The sequence below is a fragment of the Centruroides sculpturatus genome, unplaced genomic scaffold (genome assembly GCF_000671375.1).
Source record: "Centruroides sculpturatus isolate CEXI.00-Female unplaced genomic scaffold, Cexi_2.0 scaffold27, whole genome shotgun sequence".
In the NCBI taxonomy this organism is placed as follows: Eukaryota; Metazoa; Arthropoda; class Arachnida; order Scorpiones; family Buthidae; genus Centruroides; species Centruroides sculpturatus.
The window spans coordinates 725,382-752,625 of NW_019384318.1; the positions used below are offsets into that span (position 1 = coordinate 725,382).

General features: G+C 32.7%; 2 protein-coding genes across 3 annotated transcripts in view; both read right to left on the bottom strand.

Annotated features, from left to right (window-relative positions):
• Positions 1 to 5,379: 5,379 nt before the first annotated feature.
• Positions 5,380 to 9,575, bottom strand: LOC111624118. Its single transcript, XM_023366904.1, has 3 exons — positions 9,541 to 9,575; positions 7,995 to 8,041; positions 5,380 to 6,176 (listed from the first exon to the last, which is right to left on the bottom strand). Exons 1-3 carry the CDS (start codon positions 9,573 to 9,575, stop codon positions 5,809 to 5,811), a joined length of 450 nt encoding a protein of 149 aa, XP_023222672.1. The 3' UTR covers positions 5,380 to 5,808.
• A 622-nt stretch (positions 9,576 to 10,197) lies between these two features.
• The window catches only part of LOC111624476 (T-box transcription factor mls-1-like), a 45,940-nt gene continuing 28,893 nt past the window's right edge, over positions 10,198 to 27,244 (bottom strand). For both annotated transcript variants that reach the window (XM_023367323.1, XM_023367329.1), the window contains exons 5-7: positions 19,393 to 19,457; positions 12,813 to 12,859; positions 10,198 to 10,994 (exon numbers count right to left, since the gene is read on the bottom strand). In XM_023367323.1, coding sequence (XP_023223091.1) covers positions 10,627 to 10,994; positions 12,813 to 12,859; positions 19,393 to 19,457 — 480 coding nt within the window. In that variant the 3' untranslated portion in view covers positions 10,198 to 10,626. The remainder of the gene's footprint in view (positions 10,995 to 12,812; positions 12,860 to 19,392; positions 19,458 to 27,244) is intronic.

Consider the following 27,244-nt stretch of genomic DNA (forward strand, 5'->3'; position numbering starts at 1 on the left):
CAAGATGACAACCTACCGCTCTGGGGACCCGAAATCGAATCCAGACGGGTCGAAGAAAACCCAGGAAATTTTCAGGTGGTGATCCATCGGGATATGTAGAGCCCTGTTCCTCGTTACCCGACCGTCCCATTGTGGGCCTGGCCGAACCCATAATGAGCTTGCTAAAAGAGGCTCTCATTTTAAACACCGGGGTGAGTTTAAAAAAAAGGATTACATAAATTACTTTTGTTCTTATAATCCATTATTTCAAAATTTTTCTGTAATTTGCAAGAGACAAATGTGTACTTTATGATAACCAGAGGTTTTGAATAATAGTTACTTGAACAGTTTGCAAATTAGTTGTGAACTAACTTCACTAACGGCTAAAATTATTCACTTGCAGGCTTCATCTTTTAAAAGAGAAAAAATTCTGTTCTAAGATCAATAATTTGTTAAATAATTTTATACAATTAAGAAAGTAACAAAGTCACTATACAGTTGCTTCTATTCGTTTCTTTACTGATTGATTAAGCAATCCCAAATCTCTTATAAATTCTGATTGGAGATTAAATTCAGATGTTTACGTGTTATACTGTACCTGTATGTGGTTTTTGTACTGAACTGCTGTTCTTGGAACCACCTGTTGTTGCTTGAGAACAAATTGAAAGTAAAAAGGTGGATTTGGTAAATTATTAGATAAAAATACTCTGGTTACGATGATCTTCGTGAATTTTAGATATGTCGTAAATTTGTCGTATTTAACGACGTTGTAACTAACGACAGTAGTGAATCCGGGCCTTAACATAATCGGAAAGTGAGTGAAAAATTGAGTTACAAGATTTTTATGTAGATAATACGACTCTAGTCTTCCTTGGCGTGTGACAAAAGGGATTTTACCGTATAAAAAGATATATCCTTGTGCGTTGCACAATTCGAATTGCAACCTGTTACTCAATGCACTATTCTTAAACGTCAGCAAAAATATATCGTTACTCGTACTACTTGAAGCATGAAAGGCAACGTCACAAATATAGCGCCAGACAAAAGCACATGTGCAATCACTTACCTTCATATGCAAGATGTCTATAGCAGGGGTGGCCAACAAGTCGATCGCAAAACCAATTTCGGTCGATCGCTCGCGATGTCTTGACTTAATGTATTACACTTGTAAGTTGTAACCGAACGCAACGCGTGAACGAAACGCGCAAACGCAACTGTAGTGATATCGGACCTCCTCGTTCTCCCTCAGATGCGGTTATATCGGTCCATGTGCAATCCATTTGCGTACAGTTGTAAAAGGGAAATAAGAAATGTAGACAAAGGGTCGTAAAATCGAAAAAAAGAAGGGACAGAGAGAGTAGGTCGGGACACGGTAGAGAGAAGAAGGGTGAAGTGGTGGTCCCCGAAAGTGACAACGTTGAGTTTCAATTTTTCTTGTTTAAAATGTAAGTACCTTTTCTTCGTGTTTTAAATTAAATTGTGGCTTTTCTTTTCTATCTAAACTTAGTATGTATTTCACACCTCCCTCCCCCTCGCCACTTAGACCAGGGATGGGCAACGTTTTTCTGTGTAAGGGCCGCATTTCAAAACTTTTGAACTAACGCCGGCCACATACAAGATAAAAGAGGGGGGAAAATGCCGGTAAATCACAATTATTTATTCATATATAATTATAAAATAGAATAGGTATACTTAATTTAGCTTCTAGAACTGATGTAAACGTAATGTATCAAAAATATTTGATTAAATATTAGTCACTGCTAGTTTTAAATTAGTTTCGAGGTGAGTCTGTTAGCCGGTTTCTCGTTTTAATTTTTACTAAATTCATTGCAGGAAAAACTATTCACACACATAAGTTGTAGAAAATAACGTTTGAATTTTTGCTGCATACTTCTTAAGCTAGGAAATTGATATATTTATACACATTTTATGCAACTCGGGCCGCGGAATGCCTATCCCTGACTTAGACCATGCCTACGACAACGAGTCGATCGCGACACATTTTTAAGATAAAAAGTAGATCTTATGTACACAAAAGTTGGCCACCCCTGGCTCTATAGTGCTCTACACAAGGCTTTTTGGTTGTTTCTAAACTAAGAGATGCCGTTGATAGCGTTACTAGACTCGTTTTCTTGAAGCGTTGCACTCAAGGTCTGGACGCGATACCGTAATGCATCACGGCAGTCGCCATATTGGGTCCTTTGAAGTTATGTGTACGGTGTTTCTAGAGCGAATTTGGTTATTTGTTCTTTTCGAGCTTAATTGAATTTCTTATCTACTTTTTTTTAAAAAATGGTTTGGTATTCAGCACCGAATTGTAAAAATTTGTCAGCGAAAAGTGTAAAATTGTTCCGTTTTCCAGCTGACAGATCCATGAGTGATGATTCTTAAACCATTACATAGAAATAGTTTACAGTCGACCCCCTATAACACTGTTGATTATTCCGTTTTATGAATTCCATGTTGTACGAGTCACTTAGATTTTACAAATACATGTGCCGGGCTGTGAACGGCTCACGTATTTATAAAATCTAACTCTAAATCTAAATCTAAGTGACTCGTACAACATGGAATTCATATAAAACGGAATAATCAACAGTGTTATAGGGGGGTAAACTGTATTAATGATTATATACACAGGAAGAGATGTATTAAAATTCAATAATAATAAATTTTCCTCGTAAATAATTGAAGAAAAAAGACTACCTTAAAGACTTTTCATCCCAAGATGATGTTTTATTGTTTGATAATGTACTCAACTTTCTTATTCCATATTAGTACATTAAGAAAAAACATGCTCTGCTTACATCTTAAAACCTTTTTTTAAACAAATCTTTTTAGGACATTAAACATTGCTTTTTCAGGTTTAAAAAAATATTTATCACAGGAACCACATATTATTATTATCATAAGAAATATTCACTGATCAATTATTTATTAATTGTTGTGAAGATTTCTGCTATGTGTAATTTGTAATATAATAATAAATGATTTAATAAATAATGATTACTTGCTTAGAAGACTACAGAAAATTATTTTCCTCTTCTAGTTGATGTTTTATCAGGAGCATCAGCCATACTAGATTGCTTGAATATATTCAATAAGAAAAATTCAACTGAAATTTAGTGCATACTTTATAATTATTATTGTTTTTATAACTTCATATTTTGATATAATGCTTATTTGCTGCACATACTGTGAACATGTTGCATTTTCTGAACATTTTTCTGATAGGTTATATAACATTATGTAACCTTAAAATTTAAAATACATTAATTATGTAACCTTAAAATTTAAATTACAATAATTGAAATTAAAAATTTCAGTCATTTAAATTTATATTTCTTAATAATTGTGAGTAATGTAATATAGTACAAATTGCAATTCTAATGAATAATTATGTTGCTTAATAATCATTATATAAAGGAAACAATAAATTAAGTTGACATTTCTATTTGTTAGTATTGTTTATTGTGTAATAAATTTTTATAAATATAGTTATTTAATTCTCTACAAAAATAATTAAATTTAGTTTATATGCATTACTTCCCACATTTAGGAACCTTCTTATCATCTCTTGCAAACACTTTTGAAGGTTTACTTTACATAATATATAAAGTTTGTGAGAATGATTTTAATTTATTTATAAAGCAAAATTAGAAAAAAATGAAAATTTAAAAATTTTTATTCTGAGCTCCTGTTTGCAATTTGTGTAATTCAAAAATGCACGTGAATATAGAAAATTAAATATTTTTTCAATTTTAACAAGTATCTCCAAATTTCTTCTCTAATTTTGCATTTTAAAACTAAATAAATTTATCCTCATACTGTATTATATGAACCATTACATCGCAAAAATGAATTACATTTAAAATGTTTCAAATTAAATAATTTGCAAAATATTCCAACAGCTGCACCGTATGCATTGTTAAAAGACCTTCAATAGCAATTGCAATGTTCTCACAGCAAAAGCAGAGCTGAATTTAACAAGCCATTGGCAGTGTGGATATGATGTCCAGTGGCACATTATCCTATGGGTAAAATGGACAATTGTCTAAGGCTCCCAACCAATCTTTGATAAGAAAATATTTCATCCAAAACATTTCCTGAAAAAAAAATGTCTTAAGTCAACACTGTACATTGCCTAATTCAAATTTGTCTAAGACCCAAGAAGCTATAACGTGCCACTGGATGTCATCTCACTGCACTTAATAACTTAAATCAGCTTAAGTTATTAACATATGAAACCACTCCGGATGGGTTGAAAAACCTTGTTAATTTTTTTCGGGGATGGTCCTCCCCATCAGTTGTCCCATTACGGGACTGATCAAATCCATAATGGGCTTGATAAGAAGGGTCGTAAGCAAGGGTGCTTGTACATTTGGGCACTTGCCCTCTTTGTCGTCAGGTTGCACTTTTCTTAATTCCCAAGGAAACTCTAAGGTTTATTGATATTTTTAAGGTTTATCACAAAACTTTTTACCGATGAAAAAATTAAAGTAAAAATATGTTACTAACCAAAAATTTGTTCTAGCGGGTGGTAATTGTTTGGTCAAGTACTGAAGTACCATTGTATTTGATTAATGTGATAGCATCAAGGGTTAACTGTGTTAATCAAAGAACATATACATTATATATACATATACTGTATATAGGATGCCCCTTTTTTATAGTGTGGGAGTGCCACTGCTCTTAAGTGTTCTTAGGGCAGAAAGAATAAAACTAAAAACCTTTAAATTATAGTAATTGATTACAATGTTTAAAGTAAATTAACTCAATCTAATGAAATTTTACATATATAACAGTTCATGGCATTAGAATTGACAATGACAGTAATTTTCAGTTACACGTAGTTTGGTTTCGATTCTGTAATATGTACTGTACAGTACAATGCTACACCTTTTTTCTTAATAATAAAAAAAAAGTTTTGGTTAATCAAGTTTCTACTGTGTATCTTTTCCGAAATAAAAGATTTTCAATGAAATAACAGATTTTTCTATAAATAGACATGCTAGATTTTCACATCAAACTGAGACAAATAATGGATGTACCACCTCACTTCCCCCATTACAATTTAACACCCAAGTGTTATGTTTATTGTCAAAAGGTTCCAACCAAAGTGAGCGCTCAGGTGCCGTTCCCGTGATGCATCACAACGATCGCCACCTGGCGGACTCACTAATATTTTACATTTTAATACAATACATATTACACCAAGTACTTAAATTTCATGTAACCTAAGATCCACTAATTATGATGAGAAAACAATAAGCATGCATAATGAATAGTTAGCCATATCACGACTCAAAGCACATAGTATCCTGTCTGCTCTAATTTGACATGTAAAATTAGAGCAGACAGGATACTATGTGGAGTGAAAGGGGATAGGAATGTATTAGAGTAGGAAGAGGGAACTGACAGTAGTTCAGCTGCTGCATTAGCACTGGACATCAAGGTCAGGTCACACTACAGCCACCTTTCTTACCTTAGGGGGCTTCTGAAAGTTGCTCCTCTTTCCAATTAATTTTCATAAATTTTTGATACTTTTCCTCCAATCAAGACAAAATTACAAACCAAGTTGGGATATCATCCAAAAACTGGGACATCTGCAATCCTATCTATATATCACTTGAACTGTTATCAATTCTGGTGTATCTGGTGTATCAAATTTGAATTAAGACAATGCTTAATATTAAACTTGTTTTATTTAGTAGTAACAATTTTATAAATATGTAAAATATTTGTCAAAACATTTATATAAAAATCACAGAGTTTTATTCGTAGTAAAAAGTTGATTATAAGTTTGATGCTTTGTAAAAACTGATTTCATTAAGTGCCTCCTCTGTTTTGAGAACGATAATCCCTGTTGTTATAATCTGCGTTGTAGTGATTATTCAAATTCTGATGTGGAAAAGCAAAGGCACCCGGTATGCCGTGATTTGGATAGAAAACTGGAGACAGAAATGATGGATGTGCAAATAAAGGAAAGTAAAGCAAATCTTCATCAAACATATTAGCATACCATCGAATTGGATGTCGAAAAAACGACACCCTTCGATTCTCCTGCTCCTGCTGTGCCTGATACCGAGAATACGCTTCGGCAGCAGAAATTTCTCGCCTGTTTTCAAATTCAGGCATCTGGACTGCTGTTTGTGGAACAGTTTCATTATCCGTACTACTGCCAGCTTCTACTTTAACTGAAAGGAAAATAATTTAACATTTTAAAACCAGACATCTAAATTTAATAATCAAAGTACTATAAATCTAAATGTTTAAGGAATTAATTTTAGAATATATTTTCTTTTTTATGGTCTAATTGTATTAACCATGAAATGTATCAAGTTTAATATAAAAGTTAATACTGTAGATGATGATGAAATAATGCAATCGTTACAGCCTTATATCCATGGTCCAGTGATTCTGACATTATGTCTCTGGACTTCTTCATCTGGAAGAGATATATGAAAAACAAGGTTTATACTGATAACTAAACCTCAAGAACTTTGTATGTACAGTACATACAGAACACTGTTACTTCTGTTAGACTACAGATGTTGTAGAACACATGGCAGGAAATTGAATATCATTTAGATATTGTCTATGCAACAGGAGGAGAATGGAGATTTTATAATTTTGTGAAAAAAGGAGTAAAGATAGAACTGTACCAGTTTTTACAACTTAGAGACAGTCTTTAAATTAAATGTGTATGCTACTTTTATTGTGGCGATTGTTCGCCATATTGTGCCTATATCAGACAATGGCCTTTGTTTAAGGTAAGCCAAACCGGTACACCGTCCGTTTGACCCGAAGGGGGCAATTAGCCCAGCAGGGGGAGAGAGGTGAGTATAAATAGGGAACAGGAGCGGCGAAAAAGGGGAGACGAAGAAAGGACAGACTCGAGAGTGGATCGACGGAAGTACGAGGTATACAGAAAACAAAGGAACGAGGACTGATCGGGACAACGAGAACAAAGGGAGAAAGAAACTCGTTGAAGACTTCGATCTTAGTAACTTTTGTACGGTATTTGTATTTCATGTCTTGATTGTAATTCACGTGTGTCTGCGACTTAATTTTTGTAAGAAACGGATAGAATTGCCGGGAAGTTATTGTATTACTTATTGATCCTTATGTTACTTAATTTCTGTATATTGAAATTAAATCTTACATTATTATTAGTTCTTACCTTAGTTTACTTATAACCTTACAAAATGTGTAACTCTCAATCTTACACCATGTACAGAAGTGTAAACACAATAACAATTTCAAATTCATGTTTAATAAAAATGTCTGTGAAGCAAAACTATACATTTACTAATTCACAGATCCTGAAAAATTTTCTAACTGAGACAAATCCATTCATATTTATTCAATAATACTAAGTTAGAGCTCTCATTGCAAATAGGGTTGATAGGAAAAGGCAATGCCATGCTATAATATTGGTTTTCATACTAATTTTAAAAATGTTTCCTTTCAAAAGTGATAAGTTTCAATCTACTATAACATGATGCATTTTTGTTTTGTAAATCATGCGACAAAAAAATTATTATAAAAACTGTTACAATGCCAGTTAACTTTATCAACTTACAAGCTAATAAATAAAATTTATTACAATAGTAAAAACTCTAGAAAAACTTCAAGAAAATAAAAAAAATTTGTGCATGACTGAAATTATCTGTTGGAAAGAGTGAGTAAAGCTATAATTTTATCATATTGTGAACTGAAGTTCCATCTTAAACATTCCAAATGATAAAATTAAATTCCAAAAATTTTGGGCACAAGATAACTAGATATAATTTAAAGTTAACTTATAACTCTGGATTTGCTAACTCAAGATGTAACTAAAGATGCTGAATAAGAATTTAATTAATATTGTTAAATCTGGTTGGAATGTTAAAAAAAAAAGGATAAAAACTTTAAACTGACCCAAAATTATTTGTATGAACATTATTATTTGAAAGTAAATTAATCCTTGGGACTTTAAAATTTACGTAAATATTCTTAAAATTGATAATTACCTATAGATCTTTCAGCTTCTTCGTAAACATCACCATCTGATTCACCTCTGAAATTGTCAGTGTATATAAAGTTTAAGTTTTTCCAAAATTTACAATTAATAATGTAAATTTTTAAACGTAATATAATTTTAATATAATCTAAATATATTAGTATCATAAATTAAAATACATTTAATAAAAAATAGATATTTGGAAAGAAGACTAAATTGCATACTATGTAGGTTAAAGTAGTTGGAATAATTGGAGTTACCAACTATTTTTATCTACATGCAATTCAAATTCTAATGCATGAAAGTTTTATTTCTCAACCTCCAAAAAAGAAAAATAAAAAAAGATTAATTTATTGTGGGGGAAAAGTGTCAAAATAAATTGAAAAAAATTATTTTTTAACATATAAACTCAAGATAACAACTTTCATGAACTTAAACAAGTTTTTAACTTGAACAAACAAATTAGTTCCTCAATTCCTCTGAGAACTGTCTCTAAATGTTCAATTGATACATGTGTTACAACAATAACGTTAACAAATATGATAAACTGTAATAGAAACATGATGTATTCTGATAACGTCTTAAAGTACACGATAAGGTTTTAAATACCTTACAGGTTTTTAATTGTACCTGTGTAATAGTGTCATTCTCTCACAATGATATTTTATACAATGTGTTTTTTTGGATTATATAAAACATCATTGTGAGTGTCATACAATTAGAAAAGCATTACTCTGTCTTCTGAGCATTTACACTGAAGAGTGGCTCATATAGGCCCGAAATGCATTTGTGATTTGCAATAAAGGAGTACCTAACCTAAAAGCTGAGAGAGAGTCTGCCGTTTTTACTAATTTGGATTAAAGAGACATATACTAAATCTACGTATTCATCAGCTACCACACCAGATATTGGGATACATGTTTTTAGAAAAGAAAAAAAAAAAAAATTGCAACATGTATCTCCCCATCCAAGTAAATTTCATTATAGCAACTGATATCATGCTATACAGGCAATGCAACCTTTGAACTTTTCTGTCAGAATCAATGTTTGTAAAAATGTCAATGTCTTCACAGAACTTCTGTATATTGTTTTACTGTTAAAGTTAGTTGAGTAAGAGTATCTTTAAAAAGTGCATTCCTTGGAAGATGTTTGTAATCTAGCTGTGTTAATTCATTACTAATTTTCACAATATATAAGATAAGAATTCATCTATCCCATTTTCATAAAATTCTTGAGTCAGATTGTATAGATATGTTAGCTATTTCTTGTCAAATCATAAGCAATTTGTCAACTTATGGTAGTTTTATTTTCTCCGTTAGTAGGACCTGTTGAAATGTTTGTCTAATATAATAAACACATAAAATCTGTGATTCCTTAATCTAGTCGCAAGATTTTTGTGATGTAATGTTAGATGATAAAAAGTAAAATTTACATTTTCTGATAAGTCATTATGACAAACTGGGTAACTAAGAGCATTAGCTAACAATACTAATGTCTTAAAGTCTAAATTCTATTTAACACAAAAGGATTTCATTTTAGGAATAGCAATAACTCACAGCTCAGCCATTAAATATACCTGGTATTTAGGCATTTTTGTTCACCAGTAGACAGGAAGGCTAACTTTTGAATATCATTTCATAACTAAGATAAACGACTTCCAACAACTTAACACTGCGTTGAATAATAACAATCCACGAAAAACCTTTTTTTACGAGTGTTATGTCACTATTAAATTCCACAAGTACTTTCGACCTCCACCGAGGTCTGCTTCAGGTGGTGACTGGCCGTGTTTCGACCNCCAACATCGGTTTTGGAGGAGGAAGATTTTGAAACGTGGACATGTTGAATCTAGTACGGGAGAATCTTTCGTCTTTCTCTAAGCGTTTGTCGACTGCGCCATGTTATGTTTATTGTGAAAAGGTTCCAACCAAAGTGAGCGCTCAGGTGCCGTTCCCGTGATGCATCACAACGATCGCCACCTGGCGGACTCACTAATATTTTACATTTTAATACAATACATATTACACCAAGTACTTAAATTTCATGTAACCTAAGATCCACTAATTATGATGAGAAAACAATAAGCATGCATAATGAATAGTTAGCCATATCACGACTCAAAGCACATAGTATCCTGTCTGCTCTAATTTGACATGTAAAATTAGAGCAGACAGGATACTATGTGGAGTGAAAGGGGATAGGAATGTATTAGAGTAGGAAGAGGGAACTGACAGTAGTTCAGCTGCTGCATTAGCACTGGACATCAAGGTCAGGTCACACTACAGCCACCTTTCTTACCTTAGGGGGCTTCTGAAAGTTGCTCCTCTTTCCAATTAATTTTCATAAATTTTTGATACTTTTCCTCCAATCAAGACAAAATTACAAACCAAGTTGGGATATCATCCAAAAACTGGGACATCTGCAATCCTATCTATATATCACTTGAACTGTTATCAATTCTGGTGTATCTGGTGTATCAAATTTGAATTAAGACAATGCTTAATATTAAACTTGTTTTATTTAGTAGTAACAATTTTATAAATATGTAAAATATTTGTCAAAACATTTATATAAAAATCACAGAGTTTTATTCGTAGTAAAAAGTTGATTATAAGTTTGATGCTTTGTAAAAACTGATTTCATTAAGTGCCTCCTCTGTTTTGAGAACGATAATCCCTGTTGTTATAATCTGCGTTGTAGTGATTATTCAAATTCTGATGTGGAAAAGCAAAGGCACCCGGTATGCCGTGATTTGGATAGAAAACTGGAGACAGAAATGATGGATGTGCAAATAAAGGAAAGTAAAGCAAATCTTCATCAAACATATTAGCATACCATCGAATTGGATGTCGAAAAAACGACACCCTTCGATTCTCCTGCTCCTGCTGTGCCTGATACCGAGAATACGCTTCGGCAGCAGAAATTTCTCGCCTGTTTTCAAATTCAGGCATCTGGACTGCTGTTTGTGGAACAGTTTCATTATCCGTACTACTGCCAGCTTCTACTTTAACTGAAAGGAAAATAATTTAACATTTTAAAACCAGACATCTAAATTTAATAATCAAAGTACTATAAATCTAAATGTTTAAGGAATTAATTTTAGAATATATTTTCTTTTTTATGGTCTAATTGTATTAACCATGAAATGTATCAAGTTTAATATAAAAGTTAATACTGTAGATGATGATGAAATAATGCAATCGTTACAGCCTTATATCCATGGTCCAGTGATTCTGACATTATGTCTCTGGACTTCTTCATCTGGAAGAGATATATGAAAAACAAGGTTTATACTGATAACTAAACCTCAAGAACTTTGTATGTACAGTACATACAGAACACTGTTACTTCTGTTAGACTACAGATGTTGTAGAACACATGGCAGGAAATTGAATATCATTTAGATATTGTCTATGCAACAGGAGGAGAATGGAGATTTTATAATTTTGTGAAAAAAGGAGTAAAGATAGAACTGTACCAGTTTTTACAACTTAGAGACAGTCTTTAAATTAAATGTGTATGCTACTTTTATTGTGGCGATCGTTCGCCATATTGTGCCTATATCAGACAATGGCCTTTGTTTAAGGTAAGCCAAACAGGTACACCGTCCGTTTGACCCGAAGGGGGCAATTAGCCCAGCAGGGGGAGAGAGGTGAGTATAAATAGGGAACAGGAGCGGCGAAAAAGGGGAGACGAAGAAAGGACAGACTCAAGAGTGGATCGACGGAAGTACGAGGTATACAGAAAACAAAGGAACGAGGACTGATCGGGACAACGAGAACAAAGGGAGAAAGAAACTCGTTGAAGACTTCGATCTTAGTAACTTTTGTACGGTATTTGTATTTCATGTCTTGATTGTAATTCACGTGTGTCTGCGACTTAATTTTTGTAAGAAACGGATAGAATTGCCGGGAAGTTATTGTATTACTTATTGATCCTTATGTTACTTAATTTCTGTATATTGAAATTAAATCTTACATTATTATTAGTTCTTACCTTAGTTTACTTATAACCTTACAAAATGTGTAACTCTCAATCTTACACCATGTACAGAAGTGTAAACACAATAACAATTTCAAATTCATGTTTAATAAAAATGTCTGTGAAGCAAAACTATACATTTACTAATTCACAGATCCTGAAAAATTTTCTAACTGAGACAAATCCATTCATATTTATTCAATAATACTAAGTTAGAGCTCTCATTGCAAATAGGGTTGATAGGAAAAGGCAATGCCATGCTATAATATTGGTTTTCATACTAATTTTAAAAATGTTTCCTTTCAAAAGTGATAAGTTTCAATCTACTATAACATGATGCATTTTTGTTTTGTAAATCATGCGACAAAAAAATTATTATAAAAACTGTTACAATGCCAGTTAACTTTATCAACTTACAAGCTAATAAATAAAATTTATTACAATAGTAAAAACTCTAGAAAAACTTCAAGAAAATAAAAAAAATTTGTGCATGACTGAAATTATCTGTTGGAAAGAGTGAGTAAAGCTATAATTTTATCATATTGTGAACTGAAGTTCCATCTTAAACATTCCAAATGATAAAATTAAATTCCAAAAATTTTGGGCACAAGATAACTAGATATAATTTAAAGTTAACTTATAACTCTGGATTTGCTAACTCAAGATGTAACTAAAGATGCTGAATAAGAATTTAATTAATATTGTTAAATCTGGTTGGAATGTTAAAAAAAAAAGGATAAAAACTTTAAACTGACCCAAAATTATTTGTATGAACATTATTATTTGAAAGTAAATTAATCCTTGGGACTTTAAAATTTACGTAAATATTCTTAAAATTGATAATTACCTATAGATCTTTCAGCTTCTTCGTAAACATCACCATCTGATTCACCTCTGAAATTGTCAGTGTATATAAAGTTTAAGTTTTTCCAAAATTTACAATTAATAATGTAAATTTTTAAACGTAATATAATTTTAATATAATCTAAATATATTAGTATCATAAATTAAAATACATTTAATAAAAAATAGATATTTGGAAAGAAGACTAAATTGCATACTATGTAGGTTAAAGTAGTTGGAATAATTGGAGTTACCAACTATTTTTATCTACATGCAATTCAAATTCTAATGCATGAAAGTTTTATTTCTCAACCTCCAAAAAAGAAAAATAAAAAAAGATTAATTTATTGTGGGGGAAAAGTGTCAAAATAAATTGAAAAAAATTATTTTTTAACATATAAACTCAAGATAACAACTTTCATGAACTTAAACAAGTTTTTAACTTGAACAAACAAATTAGTTCCTCAATTCCTCTGAGAACTGTCTCTAAATGTTCAATTGATACATGTGTTACAACAATAACGTTAACAAATATGATAAACTGTAATAGAAACATGATGTATTCTGATAACGTCTTAAAGTACACGATAAGGTTTTAAATACCTTACAGGTTTTTAATTGTACCTGTGTAATAGTGTCATTCAATACACATTCATGTGTTTTTTTTTTTTTTTTTTGGATTATATAAAACATCATTGTGAGTGTCATACAATTAGAAAAGCATTACTCTGTCTTCTGAGCATTTACACTGAAGAGTGGCTCATATAGGCCCGAAATGCATTTGTGATTTGCAATAAAGGAGTACCTAACCTAAAAGCTGAGAGAGAGTCTGCCGTTTTTACTAATTTGGATTAAAGAGACATATACTAAATCTACGTATTCATCAGCTACCACACCAGATATTGGGATACATGTTTTTAGAAAAGAAAAAAAAAAAAAATTGCAACATGTATCTCCCCATCCAAGTAAATTTCATTATAGAAACTGATATCATGCTATACAGGCAATGCAACCTTTGAACTTTTCTGTCAGAATCAATGTTTGTAAAAATGTCAATGTCTTCACAGAACTTCTGTATATTGTTTTACTGTTAAAGTTAGTTGAGTAAGAGTATCTTTAAAAAGTGCATTCCTTGGAAGATGTTTGTAATCTAGCTGTGTTAATTCATTACTAATTTTCACAATATATAAGATAAGAATTCATCTATCCCATTTTCATAAAATTCTTGAGTCAGATTGTATAGATATGTTAGCTATTTCTTGTCAAATCATAAGCAATTTGTCAACTTATGGTAGTTTTATTTTCTCCGTTAGTAGGACCTGTTGAAATGTTTGTCTAATATAATAAACACATAAAATCTGTGATTCCTTAATCTAGTCGCAAGATTTTTGTGATGTAATGTTAGATGATAAAAAGTAAAATTTACATTTTCTGATAAGTCATTATGACAAACTGGGTAACTAAGAGCATTAGCTAACAATACTAATGTCTTAAAGTCTAAATTCTATTTAACACAAAAGGATTTCATTTTAGGAATAGCAATAACTCACAGCTCAGCCATTAAATATACCTGGTATTTAGGCATTTTTGTTCACCAGTAGACAGGAAGGCTAACTTTTGAATATCATTTCATAACTAAGATAAACGACTTCCAACAACTTAACACTGCGTTGAATAATAACAATCCACGAAAAACCTTTTTTTACGAGTGTTATGTCACTATTAAATTCCACAAGTACTTTCGACCTCCACCGAGGTCTGCTTCAGGTGGTGTCCCACGAAAAACCTTTGTAACGAGTGTTATGTCACTATTAAATTCCACAAGTACTTTCGACCTCCACCGAGGTCTGCTTCAGGTGGTGACTGGTCGTGTTTCGACTGGACCGTCGTAACGATGTTGCCAACGAAGTAAATAAATAAATGTGCGCGTCGGGTTTCACCCCTCCGACCGCCATTGCTCGAACTCCTCGAATAAATACTTCCACGCCTGTGCAAGTGTTTCCCCATCCCTGTAGTTGATGCAGTTGCTCCCCATGATAGCTTTGTGAATCTCCCAGGCCTCCAGGTGACGGATGTGATCCGCGCGGAACGCGTGTCTGATAAGTTTGACTTCCGGATAGGGCAGACTTCCGGAACACCAAACTTATCAGACATGCATTCCGTGCGGATCACATCCATCACCTGGAGGCCTGGGAGATTCACAAAGCTATCATGGGGGGCAACTGCATCAACTACAGGGATGGGGAAACACTTACACAGGCGTGGAAGTATTTATTCGAGGAGTTCGAGCAATGGCGGTCGGAGGGGTGAAACCCGACGCGCACATTTATTTATTTACTTCGTTGGCAACATCGTTACGACGGTCCAGTCGAAACACGGCCAGTCACCACCTGAAGCAGACCTCGGTGGAGGTCGAAAGTACTTGTGGAATTTAATAGTGACATAACACTCGTTACAAAGGTTTTTCGTGGGACACCACCTGAAGCAGACCTCGGTGGAGGTCGAAAGTACTTGTGGAATTTAATAGTGACATAACACTCGTAAAAAAAGGTTTTTCGTGGATTGTTATCATTTCATAACATTGAGATTTTCTGAATTACAGATAAGAGAACATTAAATTTAAAATCTCGATTTGCATTCCTACCTAAAACTAGAGTTTGTCTATGTTTACAGTCTTAAATCCTAATACAGATATTTATTTTGGAATGTTAATTTTATCCTTAGTTGGTAGATGTTTTCAAAATAAGGCACTCTTGTCTGCAATAAACACTTCTTTTAGTACACTATAATATGGTTGCTGTCTATTGGTTCTTGTATATGAAACGTCTCTTTAATCCAAAACTTGTTCAGTAGACTGCCTCACAGCATTTAAATGCATTTCGGGTTGATTTATATTTACAACCTCTCTTCAGTGCTATATGGAAAAACAATGATATAAGTGGAGCATATTATCTAGATATCGTGGAAAGAGGAATTTTTATATGACATAACTGTTTACATATCATAAAATGTGATAAAATACCTTTCATAATAATTTTATCAAACACAACTGTGAGGCAATCTACTGAACAAGTTTTGGATTAAAGAGATATTTCATATACAAGAATTTCTTTTACTGTCTAACCACATTCATTAATTACTTTTTAACTCTCTTCTCTCTGGGCACTAACAACAGTAAGACAGTTTTTTAAACCATATCCAAGAGTGTGGCTAGGTGGTGAGGGATAGGCCTGACATATTTGGGACAGACTACCTGTGAATAATATCCAGATTCAATCCTAGGTTCCTGGAGCAGTAGGCTGGCACCTTAACTGTCCTTCACTAATTATCATTCTTAGCACTTTGCAGAAACATTCTGCAGCTGCAGTATCTACACTGGCTGCTTTGAGTGTTTAATGAAATGCTTTGTAGATTTGTGCAATCTTGAATCTTTCAAACCAACCATAGCTGGCTTCAAAATGTTTCTTATTGATAGCACTAGAACCTGTACTATCATTGCAAGTTAATTTAAGATCATCAAATTTTTTATCTTTGCCTATATTATTTTATTTAATGACAACAGTGCAAAACTTGATTCTGTACCCATACAGATATCATAGATTCCATTTTCATCATCAGAACACTTTGTATCAACAATTTAGCACCTGTAGCTGTTAAACTGTTCATCAGCTAGTTATGTCATCACAATTTTGAATAATTTCTCAAAGTTAAAGGAGCAAAACCAAGAGCAATTCCTATATCCACAGCTTTCACTCTAATCAAATTTTTGTAAAACTTCTAATTTTGTTTTCAATGTGATACTTTTCTTTGTAATTCTTACCAGCAGGTATGAACTTTTCACTCTTGACTGTACCAAGTATTAAAAACTACAAACTGAAAGTCATGTCTGCAAAATTGGACACTAATTCCTCCTGTAAAAATAACACCAAAGGCAAGTTTTTCACACTGACTGTTAAATACAACAGTTACATTACAATGTATTAAATCATCGATAAAAAAGATTTAATGAGTGCAAAACACATTCTCAGATTAGCTTATAATAAAATTTTATTATTAAGTTAACTGATAAAGATTTTGTGGCTGTATGCCATATTTTTTGTAAATAATTAAGTTTAGTTTAGTTTTTTCCTTTCTACCCTTTGTTCTATTGTTCTATTTTCTTCTAGAACTTTCTTATCTAATCCTTTTCCCTTGGGTGGGATGGCCAGTTCTGAGAAATAAGGGGAACAAAGGAGAAAACAGGACCCTGAGGACAAAAAAGACAACAGGCAGGACATTCTTTGCTAGGACGGGAATGCATACGGACATGGTGTAGAACACTCCGAGTTGCGTTAGAACAACTGGAGATATCAGAAAGAAGTTTAGAAAGAGGATCCTGTCTTAAAGTAGTATCGATGAGGCAGTGGAAAGAAAATACTAAGCAAAAGAAAAGAAGACACGGACAGGATTTTATTGAAGAATAAGACAATGGACCATTTATATAGGAACAACGTGTGGCATCCCACCCAACAAATAGGCAGAGAGTAATATGCTGAAAAACCCCAGGTATTCCTTCTTCTACTATATATTCTTTCTTATATCCTTTTACATCTATCCTTTTCTGTTATTAGTAATAAGTTAGTATTTAAGTTTAGTTTTAAGGTTTGGGATTGATCATATTGTCACAATCGGGACCCTTCTATGTGTAGTGGACATACCAAACTATTGTTTGTGCCGTAAATTTGTACACCATCGTATTGTACCATGACATTGGAATCCCTAATAAGAATCTGTATCAAAACGCGAAATAGGAAATATATCATCTCATTGTTTTTGTATCTTGTCTATCTTTGTGGTTAACTGTAATTTTGCATGCACATCACAATTTAAAAGTGTATTACTAGAATATATTTCAGTAAAATAAATGTTACTTTTACGTCATTATTCATAGATACTATAAAGATAATATTCAGAGGTGGCTAGTCTCAGTGTAATACTTAATGACAGGCACAATTCTATTGTTAAAGTTTTGATGTATGAGGCAAGGCACTACAATACTAATTTGAGGTGGTAAGCATATATTTTACATTAAATAAATAAAAAATATAATTAAAAATTGCAGCTTGGCTTTGGTTTGGAGATAATTCTAAGTAGGGTAATAGAAAGGAAAAAGGAAGGAAACTTGTTTTTCTAATCCATCTTATGCAGTAATTGCTGATCAGGAGAGTGTTGGAGGACACTTTCTTTCTTCAACACATGTAANATTGCAGCTTGGCATGTCATTGTGATGATGTTATAATATATAATTGCTCATTGATCTATGTATCTCATTTTGTTTACAGATTTTAAGAATTTCTCTGATTTTAAGAGATTTTAATAAACAAAATAATAATTAATGCCACCTAGTCATTAATCAATGTGACTGCTAGTGTTAGGTTCCAAAAAAATAAAATGGGTTGAAATTAAACATTTATTATAGTAATCTGGTAAAATGAAACTAGAAAAATCGTCCATTGTTAAAAACCAATCAAAGATCGGATTAGTTGTGCTACTCATATGAAACCATGACGAGAAAAAATCACTATTGATGTAAACAGAACGCAATAATTATAAATGATTAATAATTGTAAATGAACGTTCTCCAATAGAGATGGACCTTTGACAAGGTGCTCGTATACAAATAATTAGAACACAGGCCTAGAAATTTTGGAAAGGGGAAAGGTTAATGATGAAAAGGGACATCGCATCAAATCATTAAATTTCAAAAACGCCACAGACTAGACAACAATGGGGGAAAAATATGAGCGCAAGTTCCATCAGCACTTTTTATCCAGAGTTAACGGTGGGTGTTAAGTAGATTCTTAGAAGCGGATTTTTCTCGTGACTCAAACAGGAGTCGTCTCGCTTAGGGACAGTCGAGGGACCAATCGGGGAGCGGGAAAAAGGGACACGGAGCCAATCAGAATAAACAAATCAGAGAATGGCAATTGATATAATCCCCAATCTTCAAGGACAGATTTACTTTTTATAAACTGTGAAACTGAACTCAGTTAGTGAAGTTCCAAATCACAAAGACGCCGTGTGTCAACGCACAAAGGAACATTTTCCTGTCTTTTCTGAGGGTTCTTTTTCTGCTACATCAACTGTCTCCCCACCTGCCTTAAAAACTGATTAACACCACTTCCCCTTGGCCACCTTCGATCGACGAACCATGAAACATCGACGCTCAGGACTTCTGAATAGCCGATTGTGTTTAAGAACATTTTTGTTTCATAGTGTAAGTTATTTTATGATTAAAATAAATGAGTTTTTGTGATATTCTTGTCATCTGTGTCTCCTCCACCACACCCACACGCGAACGACCCTAGATCATCCTGACAGGGGACTTAACGATCCTCCCCTAAAAGTCGGCAAACTTACACTAGCAATACAAATAGAAATCTTATGACTCAAAACAAAATTTTGGTATTAACTGTTTAACAATGTAATATTGAAAACAACAACAAGGCCTTTGAATATACATATTTATCATGAAAATTTAAAATTATGTTGAATTTATTCAAATCAAATTATCAATATGTAGAAAAATAAAATTGATAACAAACCTTTTGAATGCTGCTTCTCTAAAACCTTTTGCAAAAGGATTATAACTTATTTTTAACTGTGTTACCTATTATGGAAAACAATAATTTATTTAAATCCTATTTTCTGAAATTTTAACACATCTTTAAAAGTAAGTTTTAAATAATAAGACTACAATTAGTGGTAATTTTATTGACTGATATTAAAAGGACATGTTAAAATAAAAGTATTTATAATTAATAAAACTCCAAGTTATACATTTTAATTATAAATTAAAGGTAATTCATCCAGCATATAATTTATGTAATAAATTCAAAACAATGTTTAAGGCACTGGTTAATACTTAAAAATTACAAAAAATACTTACTTATGGTTTCTTTAAAAATAAAAGATTAAGTAATCAGTATTTTAAGTATAAAGAAAAAGTGGAAAATGAATACAAAAGATCGCTTGTTTTTGAACTAGTATTGTAACTAATTTTGTATTATTTATAGTCTGAAAATGTATATAATATTGTAATTTATCTAATTGTAGTATCTTCGAAAACACACTGTCAGCAGTAAGGCCGAGACTCCACTAGTGTAAAAACCTTCGCCATAAAAACTTTTAATCCCGTGACCTATTTGCATATGTGTCTGGATTGTGGAGGAGGTCTGGCTAGTGAAGTTTTTATGGCGATGGTACTATCGTAGCTACAGTTGTACATGTTATATATTGATATAAAGACAATGATTATATTCTACAAGTATTTTCTGTACTATAATTACAAATGTAGTAAAAATAATATCTTTACTTTCATATATTAACTTTTATTATTGTATTATAAGATAATATAAGCTTAGCTTTTTTATTATAAACTCCTCTAAATTGAAGGANACGTATAATTTTTTGGGAATAATCCATATAAACTATGCTATAAACAAAAAATTGTAGGATTACTAACCGAGTGTGCACCATTTGACTACACCATTGCTTAAGCTTGTTTACATCATGGAGATTGTCATCGAATGGCGCTCGCGTGCTTCCTGATAAATTATTTTTTGTGTGAAAAATTCTCTGAACTTTAGAGACATCATTAATATAAATATAATTTTTATGGACGTTAAATAGTATTGATAAATGGTTTTTGGTAGGTCCGCTGCTCATTTAAACTCAACAGTTTGTGCAATCGGTGATTGTTCAGTAAAACGTCATTGCCGACACAAGTCGACGATGACGTTTTACCGAATTATAGGAGTTTTTTTTAGCATGTTTGTACGAATACTATCACAATTTTTTTGCTGTGATATAGGAATCCGAACTATAGGAACCCGTGTTATGGGGGGTTGACTGTATATGCAACATTGTAATTTACTTTCAACATTTATGAATTTAATAGTTTATAAAAATTATATGCTACAACTGAAGAAGGATCAAAAGATCAGAAAACTACGTTTTGGAGTTTAATTAAAAGAATAAAGGAGTTCTAATTTGGTCACATTTTTTATTGTGGTGTGATAAGTCTTCATTAATAGCCAAATTGGTATTTTATTTCATCTATCTTCAAATCTTGAATAAATACCTCTTTATAAATCCTACCCAAACTCATTCTTATCCATTCTTTAGACCTAGTTATTAGTTTATCATGGTTGTAGTAAGTCTCTGTACAAATTGGTTTCTTCTCATTTTTAAAATATACTGTCATAATATTCATAGATATTTAGCCAGCACTTGTGGTGCACCATTTGAGAATCACTGCTCTAGACCACTGATATATAATAAATATTATATAAAAAGTGAATTAGCTAGAAAAAAACTTACAATAAAAAATTCCTTATGAGAAAACAACAGTTTACTGGTTAATACTGATAAAACTCTTAACAAAATAATCAAACCATACCAGCAATACAAATACTTTAAAAATATTCAAATGTTTTCATCCATTTTTAAAGAATGTCTATCTATAGGCTGGAGTTCTAATATGGAATCATACAGCTTTCAACCAATTTGGATCCTTTGTGTTGCCACTGTTGTTGGAAGATACACCACCTGTGCTGTTGGGTGAATACATTATATATATAATCCTGTGGGAATTCAAGATTTACATTAGGTGGATATATTTATTTTCAGTGGATTCAGGATGGTGTTATCTTCCTTATATTTGATGAACTTTTTTCTTAAGGCTGGCTGCCTTGTAAATTTCCATCAACTCAAGATATCTGAGCTGTGTTCTATCTGCTGTTCTGTGTAGAATTTTAGTCTGGTCAAAATGGACTTTCACATCCAAGTCTCTGGCCTATAGGCCTACTGATAGGGAAGTGGATTTGAGGCAGATGGCAATATGTTGACATGTGGCTCCCATGTATTTGAACTCTGTTAGATCTATGGTCTTAAGGGAATTGAATACCCCCAGTGAGTGTTGCCAAATTGGCAGCTCTTTGGTACAATAGAGCGTCGATTATACGAAAGTCAATCATCCGAAACAATTCCAGTCGACAAATTTAAATTTTTGCCAGTGCTGTGGCACTACAATCTTTGGCTATATCTTGGGCTACTCAAATATTTTGCGTTTTTGATACTAAATTAACTTCTGAAGTATAATTTTTTATTGTTTTTATATTTTTCAATATATTTATTTTGTTCGTACAAAATAAAAAAATAATTTTTAACCATACAATAGTCTTCGTCAGGCTTAACATCAACGAAAATTCAACGCAAAGCGACATGCAACGGAGAAAAATGTTAAGATTGGATAAATTAATATATTTTTTCGTACATAATCAGTTATCCGAAACATCGATCTTCCGAACAACACCAGTCCCCAATTGGTTCAGATAATCAACGCTCTACTGTATTTCTAAGAAGGTTAAATATAGTGGGACTCATTTTAAAGATCAGGTTAATACAGTTATTGTTAGACTAGATGTAGCTTTTCGGAGATTAGTAAAATCAAGTCAGACTCGCGTAACTAGTTATATAACAAAGAACAAAGAGTGCACAAAAGATTACACAGTCGTCACTCCCGGAAGGTCAGCGCTCGAAAAGGGGAGAGTGAAACTAGGTCACCTTGCCCGAGGGGTCAGGAGCGCCACCAACCTTTTATTACGTCATAAGAACGTTACAGCACATCGCGATCGTTGATTCCAACAGTTATGGTTAACTATCTGTATAGAGGAGCGAATATTGCATTGTGACCACCTTGTATGGGTTGGTTGCAAGAAGTTTTCTGCCTGTGCATAGCATGGTGTTTGAGGAGTCCCTTCATGGTTGTCTTGTTGAATCCATGTCAGACAGCCTGGTTTGTGATAATGCAAAATTTCCATTCTCTTTGTCACAGATCTAATAAATACATACCATACTTGTATGATCTATGAACCATGGAGTTAAAGGCAGCTAATTTATATAAAACAGGATCATGCAAGTGTGACAGTATGAAGATGGGGTGATATCAAGGTTTCCTGTAAACTCCTGTGATTATGCATCCATTAATCAACTGGATGTCTAAGTTCAAGAAGTACATGCCTGTGATTGTATTGTTCTAGATTGAGATATAATCCATTGGGGTTACTGTTAAAATCCTTCAATAATTGTTATATGTCAAGCTATTGGTGTCATAAAATAAATATATCAATGCATCATAAATATATAGTCATATCATCTTGACACTTAGGGAGGATGGTCACCAGCTTGCAGATGACTAATGTACAAAGTTCCTGAAAGGGGGCCTTCCCATTATACAACATCTGGCTTGTAAGAAAGTGTCACCTTCAAAAGTGAAAAATGAAGTATAGCATAAAACATCCATCAGCACTAATAGGTTGGAGTAGTAAATGGATTCATTCTCAATGTTAGACATCAAAAAATCCCTTAAGAAACAAAAGTATAGTTCAATTTTAACTGATGGGTACAATGACAAAGTCTCACATGGTAAACACCCTGGTCTTTGAGTTGCATTCTGTAAGTTGACAGATGATTTGTTGAGCACTTGTGATCATATAAGGATATGAAGAAAGACATTCTGAAATGTAATTGTTGATAATTTTCTCTATGCATATGGCTGGTGATAAACCTTATCCACAATTAGGCGCAACTGTGTGATGGGTACATGGGTTTTCACAAAGGCAAAGCAGGTGCTAGAATGATGGCTTGTTGAGCATGAAGGATATTGGCTAACAAAGTGGAGTGCTAGAAGTATGTAATGCACAGGATTGTACAATACTTTAAGTAGAAACCCAACCAAAATCCTAAAACATTGCATTTGTTGTATATAATCCTAAATACCAGCAAGCATAGTAGGTAGATTGTTTCATAAGAATTATTTGTTCAGATTTATCAGCTCTGATTTTTGATTTCATCCAAGACATTTACTGTACATGGTATTTTTTGTTATGGAGATCTATATATTTTTATGTATGGCTGATGAGAGTCTTGTGTACCAAAATGCATACCAGTAATAAAGCTGCATTCTGATGACAGAAGTATCATTTTGATGTGACCAGTAGCAGTGTGATAAGTCTTTGTAATCTCTACAACAAGTATTTGAAATGTTAGTTTCAACAATTTTCAAGAGAAGAAACTCTTTTATAATATGACTGAGAGTAAATACCTTCAAAACCTGACTCATACTTAAATTATAAAAATAGTCATATTGAGGGTTAAATACTACATTTACCACTTTAAACTCTGAACTTACCTTCTTTATAATGATTAAATAAAATCTAGAAAACAGCTAAATTCGAGATGAAACAATATAGATTTATGTCACTTATTTAATTGCCTAAATCTCAAATCTAAGGGCAAACAAAAACTAGATTTAGATGAGAAAAATAGATTTTATAGTAGTAATCCTGCCCAACATGTGGTATAGACTTCAATGTTTTGACTTAAAGTAAAATGGTGGTCAATAGTACCTATTGTTGCCATAAAGAGCACCTTATCTAAGGTCACAGCCACTCTATGTAGTATATTCTAGCTCNCATGTTAAGGTGCATGCGCGCCAGTGTTTTGCGCGTTTATAAAATAATTAATAGCCATTCTTATCGAAATTTAAAACGCATGCGTGCCAATTTTAAATATTTTTAAATGTTTTAATTCTAAAATTTAATTCTTATTTATAATTAAAAAACGGCTAATATCGTTAATGTTCAAATTCAAATGTATGATTCGAATTCTCTATTCGTTTGATTTGCCTGAGGACGACGTGCATATTTACGTCGAAAGCGCTCGCAAGAATAAAATATATTAATTGTGTTTAACGCCTTAGTGTCTGAAGTTTTTGAAGAAGCTTTAATTACATGGACTAATATGAATCTCCGAAAGTGGAAGGAATTTTTTTAATATGAATCTATATAAATTTCATTTGGGACTAGCTTGGACTATGTAACAAAAATAAGTATAAAAAGTTAATACATGTAATAATAAGATATAGCTTCTAGAAATAAAATTTAAATATTTTGAAACAAGTTTCAAAAGCTACTATATTACTTTCCCAGCTCTGTTATATATAACAGAGGGAAAGTATGATGATTGGTCAAAAAAATGGCTCCTAAAGATTTTTACATTTTTGGATTTGTCCTTGAAATGCCCAGAAATGCAAAAAGCATTTGAGGGTAATTTCTGTATGTATCGATGTTAGTGTGTGTGGGGCAGGATTTTGTTCATCTGGTTTGAAACTTAATAACTCCTGTACTTTTAGTCAAAAATTCCTGAAATTTTGCAGGGAAGTTTATGTATTAAGGGAATTGATGCTATTAAAATTTGGTTGTTAAAAGTCAAGGAGGTGGGGAGATAAAAGGGGTCATGTGTCATATCTTGAGTAGGGTTGGACTTATAACAATTTTACTTGTTATTAGTACTTACAATTTTTTATAAAACACATCCCTACCCTCAAAATTAAGCTTTTTGCCATTGTATAATGATTAAAAATATAAAACATTTTTAATAATAAAATATCATAACAGATGGTGCCACACACTCAGTTTTAAATGCTGCCTGAAAAGTTAAGCAACTCATTGCTGNATTTTTTCGTACATAATCAGTTATCCGAAACATCGATCTTCCGAACAACACCAGTCCCCAATTGGTTCAGATAATCAACGCTCTACTGTATTTCTAAGAAGGTTAAATATAGTGGGACTCATTTTAAAGATCAGGTTAATACAGTTATTGTTAGACTAGATGTAGCTTTTCGGAGATTAGTAAAATCAAGTCAGACTCGCGTAACTAGTTATATAACAAAGAACAAAGAGTGCACAAAAGATTACACAGTCGTCACTCCCGGAAGGTCAGCGCTCGAAAAGGGGAGAGTGAAACTAGGTCACCTTGCCCGAGGGGTCAGGAGCGCCACCAACCTTTTATTACGTCATAAGAACGTTACAGCACATCGCGATCGTTGATTCCAACAGTTATGGTTAACTATCTGTATAGAGGAGCGAATATTGCATTGTGACCACCTTGTATGGGTTGGTTGCAAGAAGTTTTCTGCCTGTGCATAGCATGGTGTTTGAGGAGTCCCTTCATGGTTGTCTTGTTGAATCCATGTCAGACAGCCTGGTTTGTGATAATGCAAAATTTCCATTCTCTTTGTCACAGATCTAATAAATACATACCATACTTGTATGATCTATGAACCATGGAGTTAAAGGCAGCTAATTTATATAAAACAGGATCATGCAAGTGTGACAGTATGAAGATGGGGTGATATCAAGGTTTCCTGTAAACTCCTGTGATTATGCATCCATTAATCAACTGGATGTCTAAGTTCAAGAAGTACATGCCTGTGATTGTATTGTTCTAGATTGAGATATAATCCATTGGGGTTACTGTTAAAATCCTTCAATAATTGTTATATGTCGAGCTATTGGTGTCATAAAATAAATATATCAATGCATCATAAATATATAGTCATATCATCTTGACACTTAGGGAGGATGGTCACCAGCTTGCAGATGACTAATGTACAAAGTTCCTGAAAGGGGGCCTTCCCATTATACAACATCTGGCTTGTAAGAAAGTGTCACCTTCAAAAGTGAAAAATGAAGTATAGCATAAAACATCCATCAGCACTAATAGGTTGGAGTAGTAAATGGATTCATTCTCAATGTTAGACATCAAAAAATCCCTTAAGAAACAAAAGTATAGTTCAATTTTAACTGATGGGTACAATGACAAAGTCTCACATGGTAAACACCCTGGTCTTTGAGTTGCATTCTGTAAGTTGACAGATGATTTGTTGAGCACTTGTGATCATATAAGGATATGAAGAAAGACATTCTGAAATGTAATTGTTGATAATTTTCTCTATGCATATGGCTGGTGATAAACCTTATCCACAATTAGGCGCAACTGTGTGATGGGTACATGGGTTTTCACAAAGGCAAAGCAGGTGCTAGAATGATGGCTTGTTGAGCATGAAGGATATTGGCTAACAAAGTGGAGTGCTAGAAGTATGTAATGCACAGGATTGTACAATACTTTAAGTAGAAACCCAACCAAAATCCTAAAACATTGCATTTGTTGTATATAATCCTAAATACCAGCAAGCATAGTAGGTAGATTGTTTCATAAGAATTATTTGTTCAGATTTATCAGCTCTGATTTTTGATTTCATCCAAGACATTTACTGTACATGGTATTTTTTGTTATGGAGATCTATATATTTTTATGTATGGCTGATGAGAGTCTTGTGTACCAAAATGCATACCAGTAATAAAGCTGCATTCTGATGACAGAAGTATCATTTTGATGTGACCAGTAGCAGTGTGATAAGTCTTTGTAATCTCTACAACAAGTATTTGAAATGTTAGTTTCAACAATTTTCAAGAGAAGAAACTCTTTTATAATATGACTGAGAGTAAATACCTTCAAAACCTGACTCATACTTAAATTATAAAAATA